The 22026-nt window shown below is 39.8% G+C and overlaps 1 protein-coding gene across 3 annotated transcripts in view; it reads left to right on the top strand.

Annotated features, from left to right (window-relative positions):
• LOC124619445 (glutathione S-transferase-like) overlaps positions 1–22026 on the top strand; it is a 71337-nt gene that overhangs the window by 11701 nt on the left and 37610 nt on the right. For all 3 annotated transcript variants that reach the window (XM_047145837.1, XM_047145854.1, XM_047145844.1), the window contains exon 2: positions 10735–10873. In XM_047145837.1, the coding sequence (XP_047001793.1) occupies positions 10738–10873 (136 nt within the window). In that variant the 5' untranslated portion in view covers positions 10735–10737. The remainder of the gene's footprint in view (positions 1–10734; positions 10874–22026) is intronic.

Here is a 22026-nt window from a genome sequence, read left to right on the forward strand (position 1 = left end):
CTGGATACGGATTTTTCACAGTCCGTTAATGTATCATTCACCTCTTAATTATGTGGACATAGCCAGCAGATTCCGTTTAAATTGTAAGTGTATTTTCGAGAGTAGAGTTGAAGTCGAGCTTGGAGGTCTAGTGGAAAAGTGGCATGCTTGGTAATGAAAATTTAGTGGGATCTAACTCCGGCTGAGTCTTCAATTGTTTTGTTTTTCTTTCTTAACCTAGTAATCACCTCTTAATAATATTTAAACAGTGAATGGCCTTTTCGCGTTTGGGCAACTGGCTAGGAAGACACAGTACGCCGAAGTGACTTCCAGTTGAATCACTTACACTAGGACATTGAGCCATGCGAAGGAATTTGTACATATACATACATTTTCCTTGTATTAAAGTCCCCACACGCCTTACTCTGCCTATAAACGGTGTCCCAAACCTTTGGGTCAAATTGAAACAGGTGATAGTGGGTCCACAACCGATTATATTGAGATATGGAAACAATGGTCGCAAATGTATGTTTATTGTGTTATGGACATACACAGCATACACTACATAACAATGTAGCCCATAGTAATTGTTCAAAGTGACGACCGCCAGTCTCAATGCATGTACTGCAACAGCACATGCAGTTCTGCCTGTCTCTCGCAAGGATCCCAAGTGTGTTATACACTGGAACAAGCAGCGGGTGATAAACGGCATATACCCAAGATGACCACCAAACAGACATACTATACACAACTTATCTCATAGCACATGTGCCATGTGAAAACCGCATGCATCGCACTGGCGCATTAACTTGTGCCGCATGCACACCACTATCACTTTTGACAGTTGTCCATCGCACCAAACAGTGTGTGCTGTGTCCATGGTGAGGTGTGTTACTGTGTGCTGTGCATGACGCGTAGTCAAAGATGGGACATTAATCGTCACAAGAGTTGGCAGACACGCATGTAATATACGGTCCGGCAGGGTGTAGTGCCTGTAAAGCAGCACGAATGTACAGAGAACACTTTCCCAACAGGCTTCATCCTAATTGGAAAAAGTTTATTTACCAACTTAATAGAGATGGGGTTAGTTTACGCCAAGGTTCCTGCCAAAGGCATGTGCGAACACCACACTTAGGGGAGATGGTGTTGGATCTTGTGGCTGACCACCTAGCAATAAACACCCACCAACTAGCCCATGAAACACGCAATTCAAAGGATACAGTACGCAAAGTACTGGTGGAACAGATATTATACCCCTGTCATAAAGAAAGTGGCAAGCACTGGGACCAATGGATTTTGAGCCCCACATTAACGTCTATCTATGGATCATCCACCGCAGTGCTGTAGTGCCGAACTTCGTACAGTTTTTATTCTTCACCAGTAAGACCTCATTCACCCATGATGAATGTTTTCAACATCCATGTCTGGAGTTATGACAGTCCCCACACCACCCACATCGGTGACCACCAGCATCGATTCTCTGTCAACGTATGGGCGGGCATTGTCCAAGATTGCATGATAGCACCAATCTTATATCTACTGCATTTATGACTGGTCCACGTTACCCAGTGTTCCTGTGAGATGTGCTACCACAATTCTTGGAGACTGTACTCCTTGTTATTAGTGAATTGGGTTGGTGCATCAGCCCACTTTGATTTTAATGCCCTCAAGCACCTGAACAACGCGTACTCCCATTGTTGAATTGGAAAGGGAGGTCCTGTCCCATAGCCCGATCACCAGATTTCAAACTCCAGGACTTTCATCTGGGGTTACATCAAGACGTTGGTGTATTGAACCCCCATAGAAACGGATGAAGACCTGCTCTCTAGTGTCGAAGCTGCCTGTGTCCTTGTACAACAGACCCCAAGGATCTCTGAGGTAGCGTGGAAGAACTTTAGGCACAGTTGCCAAGCATGCACTGACACTGCCAGTCGTTACTTTATTTTGAGCTACATTGTTGTGTACGCTGTGTGTTCCCATAACACAATAAATACACATTTCCAACCATTGGCTCCCTGTCTCAATACAAGTATAATCGGTTGTGGACTCTGTCATCTGCTTCGGTTTGACCCCAAAGGTTTGAGGCATCCTGTATATGAAGGCTAATCCTAGGAATTTTGACAAGGTTTTCATTAACAGGTATAGTGATTCACGAGGAAGTTGGTCTATTCTGTTTATAAAAATTTGGTGCAAATTGGCTAAACCACGATGAATTACTGTCTCCAGCCACGTTTTTCTGCCTGTATGTTAAGACTACTTTGTATGGATTTTGATGCTGCCAGAACACATGCGCGAGCGCCCCATCGACAAATGAGCGGCTGCAAAGCCTTGGATGCAAAGCTCACATTGTTAGCGGGTTGTCCGCGCAAGCTTTTAGGTACTGCTGTGTGCCGGAAGTGGCGAGTGCTGTTGAAATCGTTTAATTTTTGGTAAAGTGATGATATTCAGTTACCTTATGTCGTTTTCTGATTTTCAGTCACTGCACCGCGTAATACCTCTTACAAAAAATTACCGCTACATGCCTTTACACACACACCACTTTATCGGCCAACCAACCGATAGACAAATTTCGTTGCAGCCTACACGAGTTCCAATGGACTTTACTCAGTGTTTACAGCACTGCAGTGACAAAAGAACTTTTGTTGTGCCGTTGGTCCAGCAACGCTACACACGGCATAATTTGTTGGTTAAAGTTGGGGGAAGGGGGTTAGTCGGTTGCCCAAAGCGTCTACACGCATCCAGTTTGTTGGGTCGGTAGTAATAATTAAAAATATGTAATAAAAGGAAACATCTGCAGCCGTCGTTTCAATGTTATTACATTGCAATCAGTTTCGGTGATTCAATACATCATCTTCAGGCCTTAACTGATGCTGAGCGATTGAACTGCAGTCGTACACATGATCCCACCAGTGGCCAACATCTGTGAACTGGCTTTCATAGAATACTGTACATGCGAGGTTGTGACTGCAAACACGGTTGCAGACACAGCATCGCTTTTACAGTATCCTACAAAAACCAGTTCATTGATGTTGGCCACTGATGGTATCTGCTCAGCATCACTTAAATCCCAAAGATGGTGTACTGAGCCACCGAAACGGGGTGCAATATAACGACATCAAAACAACGGCTGCTTGTTTTTCATTTTATTATGTAAGTGAACGACTGATATCCGCAGACCATAAATCGCTGGGATGGACATAGGAAAAATAATTAAAAATAGTCCATATTAGATTCGAGCAAGGCATAAAATGTATAATCACTAAGATATATACTGTGTTGTGTTTTTGGTTCAAACTAGCTAGGTTTCAGAACGCTCTGTTATTAGAATCTTATCGAAATGGTGTATTGGATTTCCTGCAATTCCAGGATGGCTGGGACATTTCCTGAAAAGGTGTGGCATAGCGTTAACTAATGAACTACTGTTTTCAGCAAAGTCATAACCAAAGTTTACCGAGTACGACCACAGGCTGGTTGCTGCCTTCAACACTTGAACGGGAAAGATGTCTTTCGAAACTGGTTAGTTTTACTCCTGCTTAGCCAGTAAAACTTCATCGTGAACGGACAGTGTGTTAACTGGAATGAGCGTTTCTCACCGAGGCAGTACAATGTGTGATGCTACTCAAGATACTAAGCAGAAGCAAACCAGCATTGGTGGAGTGCATAAAAATGTAGTTCAAGTTACTTAAGTGGTTCAATCTGAGACGAGCGATAAGACACCTACAACTAATAAATATATCTATCGTATCACAACAGGGATTGCTGCTCCCAACTGTATTGTTCGATAGAAGTTTAGAGTCATCAGAAGTACTTCAAAGAAGAAAAACTGTTTCTCGACTTAGTTTCTCAGCAAAGCTTTTACGTTATGCATAACAATCAAAAATCACGGATGTTAGATTCGCTACGTCTGAGTGAACTACCGGGCATATTTTAAAAAAAATTTGCAGTGAAGAACGTAGTCGTTGGAGAGTTTATGTTTGATGGGTGTTTGGTCGTTCAGTGTTGTGTACGAAATATAGCTATTATATCGAAATTGCATTTAACTGCGGACGAAGAGCAGTACATCTTTCCATTCTTGAGAAGTTATGTGAGATGTACTGGAGGTTGTCCGCCATGCTGCCAGCTACGCAGCACGTGCCACACGCGGGGGAGGGGGGAGGGGCTGTTGCTGCCTGCCGTGCGAAGTGCAAAGCTGTCTCGCGATTCTTTTTTCCGTATGCTGCCGATAGGGCCGAAACAGGGTGGTGGGTGACCGTCCGGGGAAAATCGGGTGCAGGTGGTTTCAAGGACGCGCAAGTCACCCAAGTGATGTCCAATTGAAAGACTTCAATGAGGCTGTCATGCCACATGACAAGTTTTATTATTCTGAATACTTGTCAAGCTGACCATATACTACATGCTGACCATAAACTACTTGTGAAATTGAACAGTTGCATAAATACTTTTCTAACACAATGAATTCATAACTGTTGTATTTGTGAATGGTGGAACAAGAAATAAAGCGAGGCGTGAGTAATCAACGAGGTTTATTCTTCCACAAGCGAACACTTCAATGATGGAGCTAGTGCTGCCATTGGGACAGTGATCAGCAAAGTCCTTGGTTGAACCCCCTGTCTAGAGTGCCAGGTGATAGAAATCCATGAATAGACCAGTTCCATCCATTGTCTATATCCAGAGGACTGCTAACTGAACGGTGTGACGCTGAGGTATTGGCCGCAGGGAAGTCAAAGACAAGACTTCCGCCGTGAGGTGCTGTGTGCATCTACATAGCCCTGGTGGGGTTGGAAGATGCACACTGTCGAAGAGTCTAGGGTGGCGTGGCACTGTGTGATTCGTGATACCATCGTGCAGTTGTTTGACGTGGGTACACTGGCCAGAAGTTTCTCTATTACCGCAGAGACAGCTACGTGCATGGGCCACAATTGCGCTGTTCGAGTGGATGGCACTATGGATTAGCCAGAAATAGTTGATCGTGGGGTGTGTGAATCTGACCTGCGACTGTGTGAAGGCAGGCACCAAGGTGTAGATAGTGTTGATACCGTAGACTTCCCCCTCAAAATGCGTCACTGTGATGGGCCACAGTGATGTTTGAGAGATCTTGACCAGAGGCAGGATGTTGAGGTCAGGCTAGAAGCTGGATGTGGACTTGACTGACCTACATTCTAACAATTGTTGCACAGGTATCTGGAAAAACTGGAGGTAGAATGCACCTTCTACCTGTCCTGGTGTGGGGAATCCCACGATGGCGTAGGCAAGTCCATGTCCGTGGACACCGCAGTAGACGTGCAAAGAGAACAGTGGCTGCAGCTGAGATGGCAAAAGGTGCAGCGACTGTGGCAGTGACAACAGCAGTGGCAGCACCACAGCTTGTGATGACAGAGACTGCAACGCCAGTGCTGCCATGGTGAGGGGAGTAGTGTCCTTTGTTGAGCTGACCTAGGCTCCAAAGGCCGTGACGAAGATGGTTGCAATGTGAGACTCCTACTGGTAGCGCACAATAGGTGGTTCAAAACTTGCTGTGGTTAACTGCTGGGGGAGATGATCTCTGCCTGAGCACACACAGGAACAGAAAGATCCACAAAAGGATAGGGAAGACCTGCCATGCAGAAGTTCAGCCGAACATATTTCCCCGAAGCATCATATGGTATGTCGATAAGGACAGAACCAGAGCACTTCCCTTGGAGTGTGAATGAGTGCCTAATTTCGACATTTGCGCTTTGAAGGTGTGCACTAATCGTTCTGCTTCACCATCAACTTGTGATGAGAAAGATGCTGATCTGATCTGGGTGATGCCGTTTGCCTTGCAGAAGATGCGAATTCTGTTGAAGTCAGTTGTATATTGTTAGCAGGTACAATGGTAGTTGGTAATTTCTCTTGTCATGATATAGTTGCTAAAGCTCAAATTGTGCTGGTCAATGTTGTGGAACTCAGAGGGACCTCAAAAGGAAGTGAAATGGCACAGCTAAATGTATGCGAATTTGTTGTCAGGGGGTGTCTAGTCTTGCCAGTTGCAAAACTTTTGGTGAGGAGCAGGTAGGTTCTCAGCACATTCCTTGCAAGCATGTTCATGTGATCAATGACTTTGTCCATCCCCAGCTACTTGCAGTGCCGTCTAGCCAAATGTTTCATATTAATGATGCGCCAATGTCCTTTATGAAGTAATTGCAACACCTGATGCCACATAGATACCAGTATCAGCACCCATGTCTTTTTGTTTGGTGTGTGTGTGTAAGATCACATTATTTTGGACCAAAAAGGTGCCCTGCTGGAAAACCAATGCCGAAGGGACTCGTTCAGTAGTGATCAGTCGCAAGGGTAACCACTGTGGCTTCATTTACCCGGTCAATGTGAAAGCAAGAGCTTCGTCAAAAGATTCAAATTCCTCATCTGATCTGAGAGGAAGACGAGATATAGTGTCCACATTGGCGAGATATGCCCAGAAACGATAAAGAATCCCTCGGCTATAATTGGCCAGGGTAAGCGCTCATCATTTGCTTTTTTGTGCCATCTCGATGGGCACAGTTTTGGCTGGGTTGAGTAAACTAATGTGAGGCTTGTGGTCCATTAGCAGGAAAAATTTTCATCCCTAAAGATGAAAGTTGGAAATGCTGTACAGACAATTGCTAAGCCACCTTCTCTAATCAACTGTAAGGTACCTGAGCTTTGTTAAGCAGTTTTGAGGCAAAAGGAATTGGACAGCCCGTGGTACTGATCCTGTGGGATAGCACCAGCCCAGTGTCATAGGAGGAGACATCCACCATGAGGACTGTGGGTTCTGCAGGATCAGTGTGGACTAGACATCTGTCTACCAGACGAAGGAAACATTTTTCCACCTGAGAGCACATAAAGGTGCTGTGATTTGAGCAATATTAGGTATGAAGTGAAGATAATAAGAGATCTTTCCGAGAACAGACTGGAGATCAGTGAGATGTTTCTGGAAAGGGAGCTTCGAAATAGCCTCCAACTGTTTGGCGGAAGGGTGGACATGTTGGAAGTCGTTGATGTGACAGGGGTATTTGATTTGAGTACAGAAAAAATTGCATTTCTCCCAGTTGCATCTGAGTCCTGCGTTAGTGAGGGTTTATAAGAGGCTTTCCAGATTGTGGATGTGCGTCTCTGGAGTACTGCCTGAGATAATGATGATGTCCAGATAATTAGAGCAGGACATCAGCTCCTCTAAAAAGCTTTGGAAGATGGCCTGGGTAGAACCACTGCCGAAGGGTAGACGCTCATGCTGGAACGGCCCATTGTGAGTGTTGATAATGAGGAAGCGTTTCATTATGCCTTCCAAAAGGAGCTTCAAATAGGCGTGCTTGAGATCTATCTTCGAGAAGCACACACCCCCTTGTAATTTTCCATTAACTGTTCAGGGAAAGGGAAAGGGTACAAATCCATGATAGGCAAAGCACTGACGTTGGACTAAAAATCTCCGCAAAGGTGGAGTTATCTGTTGAGTTTTTTGACTATGACAAGAGATGACGCCCACTGACTGGCAGATATAGGCACGATAAACCCCAGGTCCTGCAACGTCTTCTTGAATTGTGTCAAGGGACCTGCTGTGCTTTGATGAATCGTCGCTATGTGGTATCTTTCAAGTTAATGTTGCCAGAAAAGTCTTTCGGCATACCGAGAGAGTCCTCGAAAAGCTAACTCTTTATCACAGAGCTTTGTGATGCTGCTGTTTTTTTTATTATTATTATTATTGGGGGAGGGGATTGTTCGTTGCCACATTATCTGATATTTGTAGTCCAAACATGTCAAAGGCATTGAGGCCAAAAATGTTAGGGCTGTCATAAGAGTGAAGCACCATGACTGGAGTTGCCTTAGTTGTAGATCTGTACTGCATCTGTAGAAGACAAGTGGCAAGGACAGCTCAGCGATTCCTTTGTATGTGGTGAGGGCCTGTGTCAGAGTTCAGAGTTGTTAGGAGCCAGGCTTTTCAAACGTGCACTTATTGATCAATGTAATAGAAGCACCAGTATCCAGCTGGAATTGGACATACTGAAAGAAAATTTTTTTGGGAAGCACGGAGGGATGCTGGGGACGACCGACAACCAGGAAAGATACGGGTTGTGGAAATGCTATAGCAGATTTGAGCCAGGAATGACTCATCAAAAACTGATGGGTTCAGTAGCACGGTTTCATTAATATTGACCTGATGGATAGGTATCCATTGCCTCAGAATCACGAGTGGCCATGTTAACAGACAGTCATTTAGTTTCTGTGAGCAAGCATCTTGGATGTGCCCAATCTTTTTAGAAAACAAACATTTGTTTTGGTAGAAATGACAAGTGTCTCTACCATGAGTGTAGTGCTGAGGGCAGGATTGCTATTTGCCGTCATTACACGGCTGCCTTGGGTGCATGGTAGGTTGTTTATGGTGCGTGGTGTGTGGAAGAAGCAGAGAACCCATGTGGAGAAGACCGACGGATGTTAAGAGTGGCCACCAGAGGCGGTGACTTTTCCAACTGAGCGGTGTCAAAAAATTTGTGTACCTCAATTATACCAATTACTTCCTTAGGCAAATTATCGAATAGTTTATGGGCTGCTTACCGAAGTCTGCAGTCAGAAACATTTCAAGAAATTATTTCCATAGCATGATGTCCATGTATGACTTACTGTGGGGACATAAAAATTTGAAGATGCTGGTCATACCTCTTAACTCTGAGCTATTGCCATTAGGTCTGGGTAGGATGGTGCATAGTTCAGAAGAACTTATACCGTGTGACGACAGCCTAGGAGTTAAAATACTTATCGAGAGGTGCAATGACTTCTGGGAAAGGAATTGATTCAGACTTGAGTGAAGGGACAAAGCTTTACGCAAATGCAGAAGGTATCCGTGCCAACTTCAGTTTGTATTCGACCCACTCCTCTCCAGCAATGTTGACCTCGCAGAACGGCAGAGCCAGTCAGTGTCTGCTGCCTTTGTCAACAGCATGAGTGTTAGCAGGGCTTTCTGCAGAAGGTGTCGAGTCCTCCAACAGCAATGTCACTTTGTCTACCAGTTGAGTGAAATCTAAGAAGTTCCTATAATGACGCGGGTTCCTCTTTTTGGGCAACTGCCATAAAAATTGCTCAGTGATCCCATGTTGGTAGTAATTAGATACAGAACTGGAAAGCAAAGATGTGCCACCACGTCAAAAATCGGAAACCAACACAAGAACCCGCATGTGTCGCCCCTAACTTGTTGTAGCGGTGAATGGTGGCACAATGAGTCGTGTGTGTGAGTTGCATTTGCAAGAGAGTGTACGGGGGGGGCCTATCTCTCTCTCTCTCTCTCTCTCTCTCTCTCTCTCTCTCTCTCTCTCTGTCTGTGTGTGGGGGGGGGGGGGGGGGTCGCACACCTATCTGCAACTAAGCATCTCCGCTATATGGTGAGTAGAGTAACAATTGTCCTTCTCATAATACACATATGATTAATGAATATTAAACCATTATTGTCCTTCTTTCCAAAGACATTTCTCATACTGACTGAATTTCTGTTTATGTTCCACATTTTTGTTATCAATCTTATTATGTGATTGTGAAAGAAAGTAACAATGCAGCCTGGAAGTTCATTCTGAGTCTCCATTTACAGGTCAATAACACCAGAAAGATGGTGTCACATAACAGTGATGTTCACTAGCTGATACCTCTTCAGATTCAAATTCTTTATCATCATTCAGCATTATTACATGCAATAGACTTCATTCATTATTACATGCAATAGACTTCATTAAAATGTAACCTATTCCTTCAAATAATAATCTTGAAAATTGCGTACTGAACCACTAATTCTATGACGCATGTGTGGATGCTTCACACTATAGCAGTTATCCTGAATAGGTGTTGCAAACTGCGTAGTGACAAAAAATGAAAGCCATAAATTTCATGTGGTACCACAACTGATGACACATTTTATTATGTATTAATATTTTTAGTGTTGATCAATATCCTTGATAAAACCATCACTTTTAAGATTGCCATAAATAATAATATGTACAAATAATGCAGAATGTTTTTGTACATTACAATGATTTATTACAGAATAATTATCATTGAGTAACTGATATTGATGAATCTTAATCCAAAACCAGCCGCTGTTAGAAATAAACTTGTCGTAAAACGTGCCAATGATTCGTTGCACTTGTCTTACAAGATCCCCTTCATTGACAGCTGGTAAAAATTCAACATAATCCAAAGTGAATCAATTTATTTTGTGTTCACTTTTCAGTATGTCATTTAATGTAAGTGGGAGTGATGAAAAGTAGTGAACCGATGACAGAAATTACAGACTGCCATATCTCATAGCCCCCCCCCCCCCCCCCGCCCCCTTCTGAGAAGTGTTTTCGATGGTGTAAATATATTATTGTCATTGTCATCAGCTTTTGATTATGAGGAGAAAACTCCAGACAAGAAAAACATTTGAAACATTTGTCTTTAATAAGGCGATAAGCGGATTTCTTAAAATTTTACAGTCCATGTCCTTTATTGCAAGTACGTATTTGAAATGTGATACAGTATCAAAATATAAACCAGTTTTGAAATGTACATATCTACATTTTATTTTTTCTCCGTGTTTGTACTTGTGTAGCATCCTGTTTTATAAAGACGTTCATTCTAACAGATAAATGTATTACATAAGCTAAGGTATAACATTTTGTTTATATCCTGTTTAACAATTTTCCAGTTTTGTTTTACGGTATTTATGATACTGTTTCTTCTGCTATGAAGTGCATAACCTTTTTAGAGTGTCAATTTGCCCACCTTCCATTGCAGAAGATGGCACCAAAGTACAAGTTGACTTACTATCCCTCCAAGGCAATAGGAGAACCTATCCGTTTGCTTCTGTCTTATGGCAAGATAGAGTTTGAGGATGACCGTTTTGATAGAAAGGACTGGCCTTCAATAAAACCGAGTAAGTTTTAAAATAAGAGTCTCTCATTATCTGACCTTTCTCTTATAATAAGTTGACATACTGTGGGTTTTTTTTTTTTTTTTTTATGTATGTAGAAGTTAGGGAGAAAGTTTTTCAGTGGGACCTTTTTAAAAAAAAAAAAAAAAATCGGTTGTAGGTGTTTATATTCTTCAGTGATTTTTTTGAATTCTTGAGACCTAAATATATCGAATATAATAAATTTTATTGTTGAGGGGCGGAAGAAACTGTCAAATGAGTGGAGTGATTTGTCCTCACATGCATATAATAGCCCGTCTTACATTTTTCAGTAATATATTCTGGACATTCTTTTGAAAAATATGCTCCTTTCACTCTAGAAGTCAGTCTTTTGTTAATTTTATTATGAGACTTAACATAAATTATCAACTACTGGAGAAAAGGCTTCTGTAACTTTTTATTGTCTTTTACTTGGAATTTTGTTCTGGTAATCTTGGATCCTTGATCTGAAATTTTCATTTTGCAGTGGAGTGTGCAGTGATATGAAACTTCCTGGCAGATAAAAACTGCGTGACGTATCTGTTTTTCGGGAGAACTTTTGTGAAGTTTAGAAAGTAGGAGATAAGGTACTTGTGGAAGTAAAGCTGTGAGGATGGGTCATGGAGTCATGCTTAGGTACCACAGATTATGGATCACTTTCCCATGAAAGTCAGGCATCCTGAGTTCGATTCTTGGTCCAGCAAACAGTTTTAATCTGTCAGGAAGTTTTAGAGTCATCCTTCCTTTGCATAACTTCAGAAAATAAAAATATATATTTAGCCAGTGGAATGGATGAATGTGATTGCTGTTTTTGTATTCTATTACATCCCATCTTCTTATTAAGTTTTTAAATTTTACCTGTTTTTATTTTACAATGTCTATATTGTATAGATTTGATTGTATGATGCACTCTGTCTGTTCTTGTAGGCACTCTGAAGAGGGCATGTTGATTATAAAACTTTGAATAGCACATTGAGATTTTGGCGATGCTATAAACTTATTGTGCTTTATTTAAAATCCCAATTTTCTGACAGTCCACAGCACATACAAATTTGCATAGCAAGCATAGATAATGAGAAACAAGTAGAATGAAATTTACAAAATAAGTTTCTTAGATGGCAGAAATACTTATACTGTACATATGCAGTCATTAGCAGCTATGACAGAGCTTTTCCACAAATTAAATTTATTTTTATTTTGTAAGGAATGTGGAGGTGGCTCTACCAGAAGTTAACAAATGCTTTGCGTACAGCCAGTTTAGAGTTGCATTTTTTGTCAGCATCAATCATATCTGTCATCTGGGTTCTGATGCCATCCTCAAATGCTTCCACCAACTTTTTGAAGTGCTGAAGACAGCTACCTTCTCTCACAAGATGGGAATGCAGCTCCCAACTGTAGTATTGTTCCTAAACTGACTGTGGTCTTCTGGTTTGTAACCATGTAAAAGGCTCCCATCAGTGCTGTGCTGATTTCATGTGAAAAATACTTGACCTACAAATCGCTATCCACAGGTACCAGAGTATTGACGGCTTGTACATAAGTCTATTACAAGTTAGAAAAACCTCTCCACAATTTCAATAAGTGGTTACATGTAGTACATCAAACAGTGAAGATCAGGTCTCCTGTATTTGTTATAAAGGAGAATATACATCCTTCAATTCAGTTCAATCCATCATATACATGATATAGGAAAAGAGAGCAAGAGCAAGATTTATGTTTTCGACAATAAAGGGAAATAACATTTTCTTAATCACACATTACATATTTTGTCTTCTTTTTATGTGCAAGTCGAAAAAAAAGGTTTGTGCAGAAAAATCAAAAGATGAGAACTGTCTCTTTAGACACAAAGAAATTCATCAACATTATAGAAACTTTGACCTAATAGTAGCCTCTTTAATTCTTTTTTAAATATATGTAAGTTTCGAACACTTTTTATTTCTTTTGGTAAGGCATTGAACATTATTTTGGTTAGATACATCACACTATTTTGGTACAGGGCTTTTGAATGGTTTGATAGTCATGTACTTCACTGTTTAGAGGAGAGAATTCTTGATTTGACTTCAGGAAACATACGGATTCATAGATGAATAAACTAGGTATGATCAAAATTTTCAACTCCTTAAAGAGTCCTCTACATGGATCTCTGTAGACAACACCCTTCAGAATACAAGTAGCTTTATTTTGGAGCTTAAAACAACTTTTTGTGAAACCTGTATTCCCCCAAAATATAATACCATATCTTATATTACTATGTAGGTAAGAGTAGTGGGCACATAGTACGTTTCTTGTAGTTTCCTTAATGTATAATAGTATTTACTAAGTTTTTTTATTCAATAGTTCAACATGTTTTTCCCATCCCAAGTTATTGCCCAGCCATACACCTAAAAATTTTGTACAAGAAGTTTGTTCTATCAGACATTTTCCAATCTCTACTCTGTTATTTTTTATTTTGTTCCTTATGTGCCTAAAATTCATCAAAGTGGTTTTTTTGTCATTCATAATTAAGTAATTGTTCTTGAACCATTCAGCTGCCCCAGTCATCGTTGAAGTTATTTTTTCTTGTAGGTCAGCTTCACTAACTCCCTTGATAAAGACTCGTATCGTCTGCAAGAAGTAGTGATTCTGTTCTTGTTAGATGGTTAGGAAAATCATTGATAAAAACTAAGAAGAGCAGAGGGCCTAGAGCAGAACCCTGGGATACACCACAGTTGACTTCCAGATATGTTGAGCAAGATTTTGTGCCATTATGTATTATTTCAACACTTTGATATCTGTTGCACAGATACGATTGAAACCAGCTGTATGCTTTTCCATGTACTCCATGGCAATACAGTTTCTCTAGCAAAATATCATGGCTGGTGAAGTTAAATGCCTTGGATGGATGTAAAAGTATTCCACAGTTGAAGTCCTCATTATCCATTGCAGTTAAAACCCGTTCCAAGAAGTGATACACAGTTGTTTCTGTAGGCTTCTTTTTCCTGAAGCCATTCTGTGCATTGGTTAGAATTTTACATTTGTTTAGGAAACTCAACAGTCTCTCGTACACAATCCTCTCAATTACTTTAGCAAAACCTGACAGTTGTGACAATGGTCTATAATTTTGTGTGGTATATGGACAGTTTTTTTTTTGTAAAGTGGCTTTATTATTGATTTTTTAAGTGCAGAAGGGAATTCACCAGTTTTAATTGATATATTAATAATATCAACTAATTCAGTTATTATTTTGTTTGCAATATGTTTTATGACATTATGAGGAATACCATCACATCCATATCACATTTTATTTTGCAGCTTATTAATTGCATTTCTTACTTCTCAGTGTATAACTGGGTACAAAATCATTGTCTTTTCATTTGTGGGAACTTTTGACTTACTACTTTTTGAGTTACCCAGGTTCTTGATAAGATTTTGTGCACTGTTAATGTAGTAGTCATTGAACATATTGGCAACAGATTGAGGGTCTTCAACAACTTTTCCTCCCTTTTTTATGATAAGATTATTGTTTGTCACTTTGGATTTACCAATGTTATGATTTATGGCCTTCCAAACTGATTTGGTTTTATTGCTGTTTTTTCTGATAATCAAATCACTGTTCAGTTTCTTTGCCACATGAATAACTTTTCTGTAGACTTTTGTGTAGCATCTAAGATATGGCTTTAATGCTGCATTATGCTTTGAATGCCAACCCAGATTTCTAAGAGTACCTAAGATTTGTTAATTCCTGCAGTTAACCATGAATTAGATTTGAGAGAGATTTTTACTTTTCTAAGGGGGAAAGCGACATCAAAGCAGTATTAGTAATCGGAGAAAAATGGCTCATATTCAGAGTCTACAGCTTTATTTGGATCTCTGTCCCATTCAGTACTGTACAATATGCTATGAAAATTCCTAAGGCTACTTTCATTAATGTATCTTGTTTCTATGTAGTTTCCATTGCCATGTTTTTTCCTAGCCATATTTTTTAGTAAGAGCTTGATTGCCATGTGGTCAGAGAAACAAGTATCTGTTACTTCAGCCTCATAACTACAGGTCTCTTTGTTAATAAACACCTGATCAATTGTCGTCTCACACCCATCTCCATACCTGGTGACACAAGTTACTGTGGCTTCTAAATTATATGAGGTGCAGAGATTTAGCAGTTGATCTTTGTGTGCTTTATTATTACTTCTAAAATTCATTCATTAGATCCTCAAGATTTTTAAAAAAAAATAAAGTAATATTCCCAGAAGGTGACCTATATATACAGACAATTACCAAACCACAGTCAGTCAGTTCACAGACACAGTATTCAAATTCTTTTTCTATACACTTTACTTTGTTTAACTTTACTTCTTTAGAATGAAGATTGTCTCTAACATAAATACAAACACCTCCATATTTGTACATTTCTCTGCAAAAACTGCTTATGATTTTAAATTTGGAAGGGCTGCTGTACATATTTGAAAGTTTTGCAACCAGTGTTGACTGACACATACAACAGATGATACTTGGTTAAAACTGTCTCTTAACAAGACTTCAAGTACACCCAACTTATTACATTACTTGCAGGCCAGAAAAACAATAAAATTAAAATCTATCATTAATCGACAACAGAATCATTGAAGATAATTTTCTGTAATTATTCCCACCTATTAACTGTGATAATAAATGAGATACTTTAACTAAAAAGCTGGCCGGAACTACATATCAGTAATATCAAAATCCAAAAGAGAATACCTGCTAGAAATACACTTAAAATGGACGCCTGTGGCTGTGACATACTTGTTGTTGCGTATAACTCAATAATGTATAATGAGATAAATAGAGGAGCAAAATGTAAGAAATCCGAATGAAGACATGCATCAGCAGTGCGTCAAAAGTATGTCAGATGTTTCTGCCCCCACCTACATTATGTACTGAAAGCTTCAAAAATTTATATTTCCCTGAAAGTGCCTTAGTGATATAAGGGAATTTTGTTCTGTCACCATAGAATGGGAGATGCATCCATTCAGAATGGGAGGCTGGGGCAGATATTCTTTTGGCTTTGTGTTAACTCATTTTCCAGAAGCTATGTTGGGCAGTTGGTTAGACAATCTATCCAAGAGGGAAACATCTGGCCTGTTGTCAACAGAAATGCCCTGACTTTTTGATCCACTGGATGCAGAGGTAGGAACTGGCGATGTCAAGGCTATTATAACATCATTGAACACTAGTATCATATGAAAAGTTAAGAAAGGTGGGAAGAGAATTCTCTTTAACACGTGTGACAATGCAATGATTAGAAACTGCCTGAACAACTGACCATAAACATTATCTCTGAGAAGGATAATGTGTGTTGTGTGTATGGCAGAAATTTGAAGATACTATAGGCCACATGCTAGGTGTGTTTGTGCTGTTAGAAGACAGTGAGGAATAACAAGGACTCGCAATAAAAATATTAGAATATTGTTACAAAGGCATAGGGATTTCTGTAAAAGTTTCAAACAAGACAAAAAAAATCTTTGATGCATGAAACCTAAACCTCTAAACAAGCTGTGTCAGAACCAGTTCATGAATTCAGTATCAATTTATTGCACACCAAGCTGTCAAAAATTTCATGGATCACAACATGTCTTGTGCTTCTGGTTGTCACATGGATGTGAAAATTAGAGAAGGAGAAAAATTCAGTATTAAATGAAAGACAATCAGTTGAGATAAATCTGCTGAAATTGACAGGGTGCAAAAAGTACGAGACAGTTCCCCCCCCCCCCCCCCCTCGAGCAATTCTTGAAACAAATCTATCACATTAATGGAAAAAGGCACATATTATTGTTAACAAGTGGGCTCACAGAATATAGGGATTGAACTGGAGACTTACCTCACAGAGAACAGTTTGCTTGCAGAATTTTGAAACACATTTTGTGCTTGTTCACAGTGAATCGTAGGTTGTGTACTAATTTGCACAGATTCTGCAAGCATCAGACATTAGCAGCCTAATTATAGTTCCAGATCATCACCTAGTAAACATAATATATGCTTAAGGAATTTATGAACTGTTGTGTGTACAAAGAGAAGACCTCTTTGATAATATAACCCAGTACATTGTTCTTAATAGGAGAAACCACCAGAAGTAACAGTAGTGTCCTATGTAATTAAGGAAATGTGGTAGGATCATTAATGTTCTCTCTCTCTCTCTCTCTCTCTCTCTCTCTCTCACACACACACACACACACACACACACACACACACACCTGGAAGGTAGTATTTTTATTTCCCTGAAGTTATTTGTAGATAACAGGACTGGATAAATATGCATAAACAGATGAAAATACTTAATGTTATTTGACTGTGTAATCAGAATTAATCACAACCAACAAGTATCTTGAAGTAGGTGTCTGGGGTAATTTAAGATGAAACAATTATGGCCTAAATCTAAACACCTGAAAGCCAGATGTTAGATTTATTGGCAGAGTTGTGGAGAAGTTTGGTTCATCCATCCCTGTAGATCACTTACCAAAAACCTTGTTCAGTCAATCCATAAATAACATTCATCGGTCTTTGGCCTTTACGCGGCGTGTAAGAAACTGCTTCTGAATGCACAGAAGGCTTCTCACATAATAGCCCTAATGATCAGGTACAATCAGCTAAATTCAAAGAGCTGCATGCTTTGTCGTAGGTTCCGTCCAAACAGCAGGTGCACTGCTGATAGCATTACTCTTAACATTGAGTGCCTACATTACAGTATAAGTCAATAACATGTTAATTGTACCCCTGTGAAGCCCAAGTTGGAATATCAAAAATATTATAAAAAGAATAGAGCACTGTTACCCATAAAAATGACACACTGAGTTGCAGACAGGCACAATGAAAAGACTGTTATACATTGAGATTTTCACCAAAGCTTCTACAGAAAAAAAAGAAAAATCCAACATCCACACAAGCAAGCATACCTCATGCACACATGACCGCTATCTCATGCCAGAATGCAACAAAAGCAGCAAAGTGGAGGGGGGTGGGGAAGAGAGTGCAGGGTAAGGGTAGGGGGAGAAGAGCACTGCCTGGTGGAGTGTGCAGGGGCTAGATGGCACCAGGAGAATGCTGGCGGGTACAATATCAGGAGGCAGTGGGAGAGGGGGCTGAGTGAAAAAGGAGAGGAGCAGAGAAGAGGAGGGGGTGCACATTGGCAGAGAGTGGTGCACAGTGAGGGTGAGACGATGTGAACTGGGAGAAAGTCATAGGACAGGGGGCAGAAATTTTTGAGTGGAGGGTGTGGGGACAGTAGGTTACCATTGTTTGAGGCTGGGATAATTTTGAGAATGGAGAATGGGTTATACAGATAACTTTAATCTGTGGAGTTTAGAAGAGCTGGTGGCGGTAAGGAGGATCCAGATGGGGGGTTGTGAAGAAGCTGTTGAAATCAGGCATTTTATGTACAGCTGTATGTTGTGAATGGTCCACTTTGTTCTTGACTACAGTTTGGTGATGGCCATTAATCGTGGTAGACATCTAGTTGGTAGTCATACCAGTATGAAAAGCTGTACAGTGATTGCAGAAGAGATGGTATATGACATGGCTGCTGTCTCACTGGTGACCTGCCCTACAGTGGGATAGGCTAAGTCTTTGAGAGGACTGGAATGGGAAGTGATGGGTGGGTGTATTGGACAGGTCTTACACATGGTTATGATCCTTGTGTCAAGGGATGGGGTTTTGAGTGGCATAGTGATGGACTAGGATGTTATGAAGGTTGGGTGGGCAATGGAACACCACTTTGAGGGGTGAGAAATATCTCGGGTAAGATGTCCAAAAATTTCAGGGCATAATGATAGATAATGAAAACCCTGACGAAAGATGTGATTCAGTTTTTCCTGTCTGGGATGGAATTGGGTGATGAAGGGAATGCTTCTTTGTGGTTTGTTCTTTGGGTGGTGGGAAGATTGGGAGTGTATGGGTCCATGGCATGGGGAACATGTTTGCAGACTAGGTCTGGGGGATAGTGCCTGCTTCTGAATCCCTTTGTGGGACCTTCAGCATACTGGAGAAGGGAGTTCTTATCACTGTAGGCACACCAGCTCTGGGAAAGTCATGATGACTTTTCGTGACTGCAGGTTCAAATGGCTCTGAGCACTATGGGACTCAACTGCTGTGGTCATCAGTCCCCTAGAACGTAGAACTACTTCAACCTAACTAACCTAAGGATATCACACACATCCATGCCCGAGGCAGGATTCGAACCTGCGACCGTAGCAGTCGCACAGTTCCGGACTGCGCGCCTAGAACCGCGAGATCACCGCGGCCGGTGTGACTGCAGGGAGCCACTGCTCATTGTCTTTCTAGAATGTGGTGCCACAGTTAACGACAGTGGTATATCGACGCCATCAACTCCAAAACACCCAGGAAAGTTGGACAGCATCATTGTGTTGCAGAACAATGCCTGCCCACATATAGGTTTGACTGTACTGCAGAAGTTTTGCTGAGAAGGCCTAACGCGTCCTCCATAAAGTCACAATCTCTCCATGTGTGATTCCCGTATTTTTGGAGCCCTGGAGAAAGACATTCGTGGCCATCGACTTAACTTTGTCCAAAGAGATGCGTGCCTGGGTACAATAATGGTTCCATAGGCAACCACAAACCTATGAAGGCAATGACATTCTTATCTCACAATGAGGTAAATGTATTAACAGTTATGGTGAAATAATAAACAGTTTACTTACTTTTTTCTGTCTGTCTTGTTTTCATTTGAGAGCCTGTAATACTGTAGGTCAAAGTTCTGTCTTGAAAATGAGAAATAGATAGTTCTTTATTAAAATCACTTCCTGAAAAATGTATATCTGTACATAAACCATTACTTAAAGTGTGATGCTTATGAGATAAAAGAATGAACATATCTGGTAAATCATATTCTCGATGAAGATGTGTTCCCCAATGTCTGAAAATGACAGTTACACTTCCAATTTATAAGAAAGGTGAAAGGAAAATCCCAAGCATTTATAGACCCTTATCAGTAGTTTGCATTATATCAAAAGTCATAGAAAACAGTATACATAAGAAAATTTACAGTTATTTTGAAAGCAATAAAGTACTGAGTAATAGCAAGTTTGGCTTTACATTTCAGCTATCAACCATAAAAGCACCAGAATGGCTACTCAATAACATATATGAAGGATGAGAAAAAGAAACTCACTTGGGTGCAACCCAATTAGATTTAAGTAAAACCTTTGACTCTGTCACACATGACATAATAATGATAAAAAGCTAGAACATTATGGTGTTGTAGATAAGCCACTACAACTATTTGAGTGATATTTAAGCAAATAAAATAAAATCTTAAGAAAATTGCTTTATTTTAAAGGCATTTAAACCAGATACACAAAGTGTTAAGTTACTGGGATTGCATTTAGATCAGAAACTCACATGGGATAAGCATACGAATTGTCTGCGTGGCAAACTTGCTTGTACTCTTTCAAGCTGACAAATATTATTAGTAAAAACTTATTAATTTCTTAATACTTTGCTTTCTTTCGATCACAACTGCACTATAGGGTACTACATTGTGGTAACTCAGTGAGTTCAAATACCATCTTCAAATGGCAGAAGAAAGCAGTTAGTTGTATATTAGTCCTAGCAACATGACAAAGCTGCACAAAACACTTTAAAGAACTAAAGATAATGACACTGCCTAGTATGTGTATCTACAACTGTTTAATATATGCTAAAGAAAATAATATATGCTAAAGAAAACATAAGAAATCTCTAAGATTCCAAGTCTATGCTTGTAATACCCAAAATAATAACCTAGATCTTCCGTACTCAAAACCGACATTTAACACATAAGAGCCATAAATACCTATGTTTGAAAATCTGTAACGAACTCCCAAAGCAAATGAGTGACCTACCAATGAATGGTTTTAAGCATACCATAGGAATGTTGATCAAATGTATGCCATACTACTCAATTGACGACTTTTTAAATAGTGATACACAGGAGATAGACAGTAGGCAGCCGGTAATTACATTACGAAGTATGCCTATATGTGTGTGACCATAATGTATAAGCATTTACACTTTTTTTGCATGGTACTTAAGTTAAAACATAATTATAAATGACACTCTCATGCAATATGTAATAATAATAATAATTATTATTATTATTGCTACTGTTATAGTAACACAGTATGGTACCACTATGTATAGGGGAAATGATAATTAAGGAAAAGGTGGGTTTGGGAGGGATGATTAAGATATTGATTTGGGGTTGATCCATCATTCTTCATTTTCTTATATTAGTTCATGGTTTTTTGTGGAATTTATTTATTTATTTTTCTGTGAACTTCTGGGTTTATGTGTCTGTATGTATGTGTTTTAGATATCTTTATGCATGTGTTTTCTTGTGATGTTGTGTTTCTTGGCGTATGTGGATACGTGATTTTTGTTGTCTCTCAAGGCGAGTTTTGTTTTTTTGCGGAAGAGTTTGCACATGGTAAGTTTAGTTTTTTATTTTTATGTTGTACTGAATTTGTCTTTTTTCATGTATTTCTTTGTTGTATTATATTGTTCTGCATTAAGTATGAGTTTGTGAGCTGCAGTACGGAATACACATTTTACAGTTGTCGCTCTTCTTCCCTTCACTATCACTAGTATTACTATGATTTTTTTTAGTCCATACTAGCACTACTGAAGGCGAAAAGACCGACATGTGTAAAATTTATATCCCGTGCTTAAGTTGACCTATATAGGTCAACTGACAAATAGGAAACTGGTGCTAGCTAAGATGAAAAAGCGATACATGTAATATTGGTATCATTTACCTATATAGGTCAACTGAAGAACAGGATACAAACATTATGTTTGTTGCTATTTTTCGGCTTCGGCAGCACCAGTATCCTATTCTTCAGTTGATCTATAGCTCAGCTGAAGAATGGGGTACAAATTTTACTGTTGTCAGATTTTTTGTCATCGCTAGTAAGACTATTATAATTTTCAGTCGATACTATTAGCATTGAAGACAAAAAAAAATTGTCCCATACTTGAGGTGACCTATATAATTGAAGTATTGTATACAAATTTTAGTGTGTCTCTCTTTTCTCGTGCTTCAGCTGAGGTACAGGATGTCACTGTTACTTACTTCGATTTCTTCATTTTCGTTAGCATTGTTGTCCTATTCTTCAGTTGACCTATATAGG

This window comes from Schistocerca americana, chromosome 1 (genome assembly GCF_021461395.2).
Source record: "Schistocerca americana isolate TAMUIC-IGC-003095 chromosome 1, iqSchAmer2.1, whole genome shotgun sequence".
Classification (NCBI taxonomy): Eukaryota; Metazoa; Arthropoda; class Insecta; order Orthoptera; family Acrididae; genus Schistocerca; species Schistocerca americana.